This window comes from Electrona antarctica (genome assembly GCF_951216825.1).
Source record: "Electrona antarctica genome assembly, chromosome: 14".
In the NCBI taxonomy this organism is placed as follows: Eukaryota; Metazoa; Chordata; class Actinopteri; order Myctophiformes; family Myctophidae; genus Electrona; species Electrona antarctica.
In genome coordinates, this window is record NC_136795.1 from 9,207,851 (window position 1) to 9,219,760 (window position 11,910).

At 41.5% G+C, this 11,910-nt stretch overlaps 1 protein-coding gene across 1 annotated transcript in view; it reads right to left on the reverse strand.

Annotated features, from left to right (window-relative positions):
- The window catches only part of LOC306936983 (uncharacterized protein), a 29,780-nt gene extending 18,531 nt beyond the window's left edge, over positions 1-11,249 (reverse strand). Inside the window, 7 exon segments of the mRNA XM_079520650.1 lie at positions 204-349; positions 462-558; positions 722-810; positions 2,695-2,739; positions 5,590-5,635; positions 7,975-8,080; positions 10,479-11,249. Coding sequence (XP_079376776.1) covers positions 204-349; positions 462-558; positions 722-810; positions 2,695-2,739; positions 5,590-5,635; positions 7,975-8,080; positions 10,479-10,644 — 695 coding nt within the window. The 5' untranslated portion in view covers positions 10,645-11,249.
- Positions 11,250-11,910: the final 661 nt, after the last annotated feature.

Sequence of the window (11,910 nt, forward strand, 5' to 3'; positions counted from 1 at the left end):
ACACACACACACACACACACACAGGGATCATTCACAACCACACAATAAAATGCACACACGGAAAGTACATACAGAAACCAATTACAGACAAGAAAATAATATCAAATGATCTTTGGACTACATTGTGGAAATCTCTAGTTCATGTCTGAAGGGGAGTGTCTCTCACACACACACACACACACAACCCCCCACCCAGTACTCACGCGTCTCTAGGGTTGATAGCATAGCGCCCAGTGCTGGTGAGCATGGCTCCTCTCACACTGGGGTCATCCACTTCCACCATGAAGGAACGAGGGATGCCTGAACTTTTCTTTATCTTGTTAGTTGCCTCATAGGTTTTATCCTGATGCTACACACACACACACACACACACACACATTTTATTGCAACTGGTTTCCAACCTACAAATACTTGAATGCAGGCGACTTTAACAGTGTAATGACGAGAAGTCTTCATCTTACCACGTGGGTGGGACAGTTCTTGATGTGGTGTCCGACCTTCCCGCAGCGATAACAAGTGTAGTTGGCAGACAACACAGGAAACCCCTTCTTAACATAACTAGACATGGCGACAGAGAGAGATAGAGAGACAGATGGAGGAACAGATTGAGAAAGAAAAGGATGGCAAAGAAATGAAAACAGAGGAGAAGGGAGTAAGATAAAGGACTGAACTAAATTATGTCAGGGTTTAAAGTTCACACGGGGTCTCGATTTGAACTCACTTTATGGGGTCGTATTCGTGGTTGGACTGAGACATCATGGCTCTGATCTTGTCGTCCTCTGACCCAACAGCCTCTGCCAAATTAGCAGTCTACACACACACACACACAGTACACACAGTACACAAACGTCAAAAGGGCCTACGTCCATGGTCATAGATATAATAAAGCAATGGCTGTATCTCAAATCTCTCTCACACACACACACACACACACACACACACACACACAATCCTAGCAGCAACCGATGCCTTGGCAGTTCTTTTGCTAGCGGACAGTCGAACAAAGAACACTGTGTTGGTTGTACTGGAGGGTCAGACAATGCCTTACGACAGATAAATACTGGCAGAGAAGCCAGTTCACATTGCACTTTACCCACAGAATAAGGCTCATTTGTTTCCTGCCTTTCTGCTAAGAAAAAAAAAAGACTACAGACTGACAGCCTGCAAAGCATCTACTGTAGTACAATATATACACAATCCCCAGTCAACCACTGACCAAGGCTGGTTGCTCCTGCTATACCCAACCTCCAAACAATCATGTCAAAGATCTACCATTATAACCCAGTCCAGGATGCCTATTCTGGGGCAAAGATTTGGTCCAAGTAGTCAGGCTACAACTACATGATAAAAAAAAAAAAAGAGGAGTGGCCAAGTATGGTCCCCTGGGGGACTCTGGTTAATGAAACATGTAATGTTTAAGTGGATAATAGCAACAAAAAAAATCCCACCCAATTGATGAGTAGCAATTCAACTACACATGGCCAGTATTTCTAAAGGTGCATGACTTAATTAACTTTAAAAGCATGATGACGACTTGAAATAGAAGGGCAAGAGCTAACCAAGTATGTTCAACTTCAAATAAGAATAACTTGTAGCCAAAGCGATGCAACTGAGCTCTGGGGTTGATTCAGTGATTAGAAGAGGAATCCTTGGAACAATGCTATGAGATCAGTCCACATGCTATGAGATCAGATATGAGATCAGTCCACACATGTTCTAAAACATTTGCCAAGTTTTATTGACCAAAACAAGTACATAAACATTACATAACAGAGAAAGCAAAACAATCTTTAATTTGAAAAGCACAAGCCGTTTGTACAAAGCAGCCTTTTGGAGCCCACTTCGACAAACAAACATACAATGTCCACTAATGACTTTTGATAACAGAATAGATTTATTTCACATCCATAACATTTCAACTAGAGCTCATTTAAAAATGGCTACAGTTTCTGACACGGAGAAGACAAACACAAAATCTACAGAAACGATAGCTTTTTCAGATTTAACACATGAACTGTTAAAATGAACAACATTGGACAAACAGTACAGTGTAAACATTCCAAACTGACCAAGTTGTATTAGAAAACACACGCATACTGTAGTTTAGTCACCCACAACATAGGCACCTGAAATGAGGTGTCACACAGCACACACACACACACACACACACACACCTAAATGTTAGTCAGACATTTGTACACTTTCTGAGTTAACCACATGAACCCTATTGTCCCTATTCTGGGAATGTCAGCATAGGCGAACATTCCACTAAAATAGGAGAACATTAATAGCAGATGTACCATTTTATTTAGATTATATTATTAGATTACTACTTTTGGCTAAGAGATACATTGTAGAGGGGTCAACAAGGTATATCAGGTTTAAGTGGTTAACCCCTTTTGGTGTTAGCATTATGTTATGCTTTAGCTATTGAAAAATAGCAGATCTACAAGCTCATAGCGCGCCACCGAGTGGCGCGCTACGAGCTTGTAGGTCTGCTATTTTTTTTAAATCGAAGAACGACTGACATAGAAACATAGCTTTTTCAGAATCTGATCTCAGGTCAAAATGGGTTAAACTAACACTGAGGTATAGTAGGAAAAGGAGAATGGCTGTAATTGGATCCAAAAGGAAACACATTCTCATTAACAACTATGTTCGAACTAAATTTAGCAAAGAAAATGAAGAGTATACCTTTGACAGAATAGCCAGAGATGTTGAGGCGGTGTGATCATTTGCCTGTTTGAATTAAGGATAAAAAGAAAAATATAAGTTTCACTGATGCAGCAATCAATCATTAGCAATGCAGCAATCATTACCATTACATATCACACACAGATTTCCCATTGGAAATATAATCTTAATAAGGACCTCCAGCGTTGAAACATTAGCACACAGCGACAGATGTTCTGACCCCTCCTGTCCTCACAAAAACACATTAGTTCAAACACACAGATTGTACTTGGGTCTTTGCTTGAATGACCACTGCCCCCTTTAGCCGACACCATGCTTTCATGAACAGCTTCCACATGAAACGCTGCACTGCATTTTAGACGCGTGGGAGGTGAACTCATGCATTTATCATACTTCTACAGTGCCACGGTCTTAGTGAGAGAACATTAACTGAACCATCTGGTGATGGTATTTACAGAAATGATGGCACTACAACTAAATGATACTACTAATGTTAAAAGCCAACATACATAACCCCCCTAAAAAGACAAAATAAAGCACATCAAAGGATACGAATCTTCCTTTTCACTCAGGTGTCAGGCAGCATATGCTTGTGAGTCTATGAGTGGGTTCAGCAATAACATTTGCATCACTGACAAATTCTCCTCGACCAATTAACCCATTTTAACACAAATGTTCTCTTCTGTGGGTACCTGGCAAAAGATATTTTCAGATGAGGGTCCGCGGCCAAACAATTTGGGGCTGATCTACATGAAGATACTATTTGTGTAAAGCAGTGTAATACAATAATGGGTATGCGCATGCATAAAGTGAGTGGCAAATTGAGTGGCAAAGTGAGTTTAACGAAGTTTAATGCAATCAGATAGGACCTTTCTGTTTGCATGTATGGGCTGTCAAGGCCAAAAAGTAGTTTGACACCCAGTCAGTATGCGTTCCCACATAACTTCCGGGTATGATGAGGTTGTCACGCGCATACCCTCTAGTCTATACTGTATACTCAAAAACACAACAGAAAGCTGCTTTCTCTACTCCTGTAGCCTCTGTACTCCTGTCACTCAAAGCCAGGGAACGTGGGAAACGCTTTTGGCTACAGTCTGTAAGATGTATGCCCTCTCATGACAGAGAGGTAATTGCATTGCAGCATTGTCTGAAGTACAATAACGATGGCGGCGTCACATCTAGTGTCCAATATGGTGCGCCATCTGCTTCAAATAACTTTATGCCCAGTTGTGTCCTACCCAGTTGTGAATAAAAGAGTAGGGACTTGGAGACCATCTGCAACCATGGCAGATGTGCTAGCTCAGGCGCGGAAAGTTCTTATAACGGCAGTGGGTGCCCTCCCGCCCCCCAGTGCGGGAGCGCACTCGCCTTATTAGTTTGCATTGCTCAGTGCGCTATTTCCGAACACGCCCATTGTGTCAGTGGGTGCTTCAGCCCTCAAGCACCCCCGGACTCGACGCCGCTGTGCTAGCTACAGTATAGTGCAGTAACACGCTACCATACAGATTGGTTAAAAGAACACATTAGATTCATTACAATAATTCCAGGATTGTAGCTTACATAATGTCACACGTTATCTACACAGTAAAATGTTAATTTAACTGAGAATCTTACTGTGAGTCAATATTGGTATCTCTTCAAATGGAAGACATTTTGACTTTCACTGTGTAAGGGCATCCACTTATCAAAAGATAAACACATTGCTCATACACAACATATTTTATTGGTTTGAAACAATTATATATTAAAAACGTTATGTAATGTCCAACAACTCAATAGATTCATAATCGAATCAAGACATCAAACAAGTGTGTTCAGATGGTTCTTTAACGAGAACTAAGATTAGATTATTGCATAGAGAACCATTTTGTCTATTGAGTAGCACTTTTAGCAAGAGTGCAATTCAATACGAAACAACCAAAGACCTACAGTACAAGATTAGAGAAATAAGACAACCTCTGCACTCTATCTGCAAAGTTAGCAAGTCTAAAGTTGCTCTCATGTTGAGAGTCTTGAGACATGAGCAAGTGATGACAAGCCTTGTGTTGTGTGTGAGCTCAATAGAATGAACCTGATCTGTCTGCTGACATGGCACTCTATGACAGTTGGTTTATCAGTTCTCATAGCTCATCTGTGTCAAACACGACAATGTGATATGAGTCGTTCCACCCCAATCGGTTATCAGCTCTCACAGGGAGAAATCTTGCACAGTGGGCCAGTCTCCCACTGTTATGTAATAACAAGCACAGACCTGTTGAACAAACAGCTGACTCATAAGGGAGAATGAACACTTTACTTTGCACACAATTAGGTTAAAAAAGTCCGCCACATCCCCCTCAGTTCTAATGGCGTAACGTTACTGTACAATGTACATGATGACTCTTTTGAAAAGGATTTCAATGTGAAATATAACTTGTCTCAACCCAGAGTAAAAAGCTCAGAGATGAAAGCAAGCCTTGAAACATTAGCAGACGCTAGCAGAGTTACTCATTATTTTAAATGTTAAAAGTTGGAATATTACATTACGCCAAGCAGTGCTGTCACTCCATACGTCAGCAACTCAGAACGGGTCTATTGTAGGGGAATAATTGGTTAAATTGTCTATCTTTGGGCCATGAGCTATGACAAGATACATTTGCATTTCTTGGAGTCATCGAGGTCTAGCAATTTGACACTCTGGAAGTAAATGGAACTAATTACACGTTTTAACAGCAGGTGTTGGCATTGTGTGCTGTAAGAGAGGTGGTTAGGTGTTGGCAGTGAGGTGGGTAGGGGGTTGGTTAGGTGTTGGCAGTGAGAGGTGGTGAGGTGGGTAGGGGGTTGGTTAGGTGTTGGCAGTGAGGTGGGTAGGGGGTTGGTTAGGTGTTGGCAGTGAGAGGTGGTGAGGTTACATACTGCTTTGGAGGCTCTGAAGGCTTGGTGGTGGTGGTCTGAACGGGCACTGAAACAAATGAGAAACAACGATTAGCCAAGACTCAGCAGGTGAAGGTGTTAGGCCTTTAAATTTCACCTAATTTGGAAAGACACACATATATACAGATATTCTTGGCTATCAACGCCATGTAAAAAAAAAAAAAAACGTTTGTACCACGAACCACATACTTATGGACGCGGGGGAAACAAAAAAGCATTATTGCCCACCAACAATATCATATAATATGAATTAGGTGGATATCAAAAGCAGAAGCATGGATGCAGAATTGTATTCACTACCTAAGCCTACAGGTATATGAATTCTGACCGAGTAATCCTTGTACATAATTGCATACAGCACATTTAGCAATACATCTCCCTCCTTTCCGGTCAAGGGTGGAGGAAGAACTGAATTTCATCTTTGAAATCCCAATGCGAAAGCCTGGAAAGGTGGAAAAGGTTCCATTAACATGGAACAAGTTTATGCTAGAAAAAGCAAGCTTTTCCACTGTTAGGAATGTTGACCTATGAACATGTATGTGGGTTACATCATGTCTTTATTTAAATCCAATACTGATATGTACTGCAGTATTTGTCATGTACAATAAAAGTCAGTGGTTACTGAAACTAATTCCACACGCTTAGTTGAAGTTGTGGTGATAAATGCTAATTATACAATGCGGATAAATGTTAGTTACGTGGTTCACGTGTTTTGTTAGATTAGTTTTTGCCTGACCTCAAATGCTAAGAATGTTATTTAGATAGCATGTTTAGACATATGCTAGGTTTTACCACCTGCTATCCTAGTTTATTTGAAGCACTAAATTGTTTTTCTTGTGTCACCATTTACGCCTGACTTCATCTACAATCTCACAGATCTACATACTCAAACATGACACGTTGAGAGCTTGTACGATAGATGGGCTATTTTTGTTACGTGACGCAACAAAGTATAACAGTGCTTTAACCCTGTCATTTGTTGATTAGGCTTCATGCCGTTTACTCTAATCTCCCACGTGTAAGTCACTCAGGATGAGAGCAACCGCTAAATGCCCAAATTGTAAATTGAAAAACTGAAATGGGAACACGACACCGACCACGCCACCACGACACCGACCACGCTGTGCAGGTGGCTGAGAGCTGTGGTTCAACATCTGCTCATTTGAATAACTGAACATTTCGACCGATTCACAAGGAAAGCATGTCAGGTTTCACTAAATATGTCAAACATGATGAGAGTTCATTTAGAATCACCACTATTCTCATGTATGCCCAGGACCAGATGTACAAGGTTGTTTTCAGTAGACAATGGAAAACAAATGATAAGAATGGAAAACAAAAGATAACAAATTAAAACAAACTAAAGGAGATAACGTACAGCAGGCAGCTTACACTAAAATAAACCCTAGTTGAACAGAGTCCCCAAGGGGTCCATACTTAAAGGAAATAGCGCAGTTCACCACATGGACACAATTGAAGACATTCAGACCGCTGCCACCTTGCCAGCAAGGTGCTAACTAGGTGCAACTTCCCATAGACAGCCCATTCATCCAAACAGAAAAGTCCTATCTAATTGTATTAAATAACGTCACTCACAAACATTGCAGCTGTATGGGAAAAAAAAAAATCTGTCATTTTTTTGTTTCATAAAAACCCACTGTAGACTTGTTATGAGCTACTTACTGTCAATAATTTTTTTTTCCTAAGTAAGTATTGGGAGTTTGAAAGCACTCGTTTTTAGTAAAGCAACCTCCTGCATTATGTGCAAATTCAAAACAGGTGGTATGCAGGGCAGGACACTTAGAACAAAATAACCTGCACAGAATTTCTTGACAGTTAGTAGCTCATAACATGTCTATGGTGGATTTTTATGAAACAAAAACTGTACAGATTGAAAGAGGATAATTCAAGCTTTCCATACAGCTGCAATGTTGGCGAGTTTGACATTGTTTAATACAATTAGATAGGACTTTTCTGTTTGGATGAATGGGCTGTCTATGGGAAGTTGCACCTAGTTAGCACCTTGCTGGCAAGATGGCAGCGGTCTGAATATCGTCAGTGACATCAATCCTTGTCAAAAGGCAATGCAGTTGAAGGTAAACGTACTGGTCGTGAATCCAGAAACAGTCCCTTTGTAGGAGTGATATTTCAATGTTCCCCCCTTTATGGTAAAGTCAAAAGTTTAATAACAAATCTTTAATTATATCCATGTTGCGCCGATTCTGTTCATTAATTTTCAAAATGTCTGCCCTATTCTATAATAGTCCCTGTCCCATGTTGGGACAGGGACGGGGACGGGGGACGGGGGACATCTTCATCAATGCATGCAGTTTAGCCCAGTGCTGGGTCCTAATATATTTGACTTACGTCATGGTATACGTCTTGCCACTAGAGGACTTGACTCCCCCCATGGGAATCCTCCGGATGATGACAGAGGAGTTCTTTGAAATGATGGCCTCGTCATCTGTGTACTCTGATGAGCAAGAGAAATATGAGAGAGAGAGATTGATTAGTACACAGATCCATAATGCTGAGGATGGTGTGGTAACGACGTGTCACATCAGTTAAGTGTTAGATCTTATCTACAGGATGCTACCACACATTAACGTGATTTTATCACCCGTGAACATGGAAGTGGAAGTGGTGCAATTTCCTCTGTGCGCATGTCGTCGAAATGACACAGGTGTCCTCGCTGATCGTGTGTAGAATCTACATGTTTTATATACACACACACACGGTGATCTACACTGTAGATCACCGCCACCGTGTGTGTATATAAAACATGTGAAAACATCGCTTTGGTTTGCATTTTTAGCCAACATCTTTCCCCCCCGTTAGTTTTCATAGGCCAAAACAGTAAAATGTTCAGTGTTCATTTAAGCACATGATGCAACTCAGAGAGAGTACAAATGTAAATGTGTAGACAAGTAGTAGCCTTGCTGAGGCAGAGCAGGAGCCTCTCTCCCGTTTGTGTAGCATGAGGCAGCTTGATGGACATGACACGGCTAGTATGTCGTGAGGCAGCTTGGAGGACATGACACGGCTAGTATGCCATGAGGCAGCTTGGTGGACATGATGACGCCAGTATGTCGCGACTCGCAGGGACTCGGGGCAACTCGGAGTCTTTGGCATGACCCCGGCCGGAGATGGAACCCCAGCCTCCCGATCTGAGGGTAGACACTAACCTCAAGGCCAGCGGGCTGCTCTAAATGTACAATTTGTAAATGTGTACTCCAAGTTGAAAACCTCCCTGATTTTCAACCGAAATCACACCGTTCTGACCACCAATATAGGAGATCACCTAGTGTGGCAAAACACACCCTATAGGATTTCTATGTTCTTCTTTGCAACACTAGTATATAGCATAACTGATCTCCTCACATCAGACTACACCATTACAGGACCACGATTAAGTCAGCTCCCAACTAAGGCTTTTTATGTTATCCTTTTAGCATTGCTTGCATAATTGTACTTTTTTTTTTTTTTAAGTCTTAATTTTTAAGGCAAACATTACTGAAATCTTTGCTTCTGGGTGTCCCTGGAACAAAGTATTTTGAGATGGGGGTGCGCGGCAGAATAAATACCGGTAGGCCTATTATTTAGGTGTGAGAACCACACTGATATAGCAACAAGAATTATTTCAAGACATTTAGAAATCTGCCTCAGTAGTAAGTGAAATCTATGAAAATCTGGGAACTAAATCGTTACCAAGAAATTTCTTCACCAATGTGTTTCTAAAGGTGTCTAATAACATGTACTAAAAGTTTGAAATTCAACTCCCGTGGGAAAATTGAGTTATTAGCATAATATGTGACCATACCCATAACATCCTATATAAGGCAAAAAAGTCCAAATTTCATCATTCTTTAAGTAGCATGTGACATATGAAACTAGGGTGTTTGCATGATTCTGAATCCATTCCAAACATTAGTTTTGCACAAAAAACACTCCTTGGGAGGAAAACGGCCACACAAACGTGATGAGGTCAGCACATTTGGTCAACTGGATATGGCCTAATTTAGCCCAAGGAGTGTTTTTTGTGCAAAACTAATGCTTGGAATGGATTCAGAATCATGAAATCACCCTAGTTTCATATGTCACATGCTACTTAAAGAATGATGAAATTTGGACTTTTGCCTTATATAGGATGTTATGGGTATGGTCACATATTATGCTAATAACTCAATTTTCCCACGGGAGTTGAATTTCAAACTTTTAGTACATGTTATTAGACACCTTTAGAAACACATTGGTGAAGAAATTTCTTGGTAACGATTTAGTTCCCAGATTGGTCAAATACCTGATAAAATGCCCTTACTACAGGTCTTCTTAGTGGGTTAAAAAGTGATTTAGGTAGAAAATCGTTCAGTTTTTTACCGTTTTAGGAGTGCATACATGTAATTCATGAGCAGGAAAATCATTCAGATCATGAACAGCATGTCAGAAGAAGCTCCGGAGTGGTAGGTAGGTAATGCAACAGGAATTCTGTCCATTCATGAGGTCCATTGTCCTGAGGTGACACTTCTACAGAAGTTGCTGCCATCATCATCACCCCCCACCCCTCATCACCCCCAATCCCCCCCCTGCGCCGTGACGTCAGCAGCCAGCTAGACTAGACAGCTGTCACGGCTACACCACGTGTTTTAAAGGTTATATATATGTAGGATTTGTTTTAAAAAAATGTTTGGAAACTAATAATAATAAAAAGAAACCAATACATCCACAGAGCTATTAAAAAAAAAAAGTTGCAGAATAGAAGTAGGCTAGATAACACATACACATGCTACATAACACATTTCAACATGTCATTCTGTCAGCCTTAACATCAATACGGTATAGTTCGTTATAAACGTTACCAAACGGTTGTATACCTTCTTTGGTCTGTGCGTTGGTGATCTGCAGGTCGCAGTCCCCGGGCTTGAGTTTCTCCCTGCCCATGATCTGTCTCTTCAGGTCGCTCAGAGTGATGTGCAGGCCGTCAAACACCACCGTGTCGTATTGGAGTTTGGACGAGAATTTGTAATGAATGACAGCCATGTCGGCTGGTCGAAAGCCTACACACGGCGGACCCACGAACGCTGACAACCAGGGAATAAATGGGGGATGATATTATCTATCTACGCACTTTTTTAACGTGCGATTGCAGCCAGGCAGGGCCAAGACAGAGTGTCTGGCAGGCAGCAGCCACGGGCAGGTTGCTTAGCTCGCTACTAGCTCCGGCGTTAGCATCCGGTTTCCTTTTATAACGCCTCGCGCTGCTGCCAACTGAAAACTGTTACAATGTTGCTTACTTGCTTCTTGGTGGTCGCAACAAAATTACATTTAAACATGAAACACCCGGGGCGCGTGCTGTGCTGCCGCGTGCGCCCTTCCTTCCCCACCACACACACGGCCAGGGCCAGGGCAGGGCAGTACAGGACTGGACAGCAGAGCAGAGGCTTTCAAGGCAATGTTTAAATGAGTACGACGAGTCAAATTCAGAATGTAAACTTTTCTTTTATTCGTCCCCCGCTCCGATCAGCTGTGTCTCCATGTTGAGACGCTCGTCCTCTCTCTCTAACTGTTGGCTGACAGAAATCACCAGCTGTTTCCACCAGCAACGACTCGTCATCGTCATGCGTGTGATCATCAACACAGCACGGTGCCGCTGCTGCACCTGTTACGTTAAACACACACAAAATCCTCGAATCATCGGTATTATTTGACATGCGTAGCCCTGGTCTACTGCTAAAATATAATGTCCTCGTTGAAATAACATTCTGAGTGCCAACTATAACTTATGATGAAAGTTTAAAAAAATAATAATGTGGCATTTTCACTTACTTTTTATACACAGAGACAGAGTGTGCCGTTGGATAGTATTATTGTCTGGATGGATGCATTTCATAATTTAATTCGGTAATATTATTTTAATCAGAAATCGTGAATTAATATTGTAAACTAAGATTGATTCTGTAATTGCAGACTGACAGTACTAATGTTGCCAACATTGTCCACAGTCCACTAGGTGGGGGACAAACACCATTTATGGATGGAGATTTGTCTCTCGACGTGTTGTCAGGGCTGTGGACTCGACCAGTATAGTAGGCCTGGTGAGGCCGGGGAGAGAGAAGGTACGTTACATTATCTTGAAGGACCCCCTCGAAAATTAGATGATGCGTCTCAAGGCGTTTATCCTTCTAAAAAGTTACTTTATACAAGGTGATGAGACACAGAACCTTTTTTTCTTATTGCATAGACAAGATTTTGTTTGGTGTCCTCTATAGCTAGGCTGTCTTTGAATGTTTTAGTAATGAATTGGTG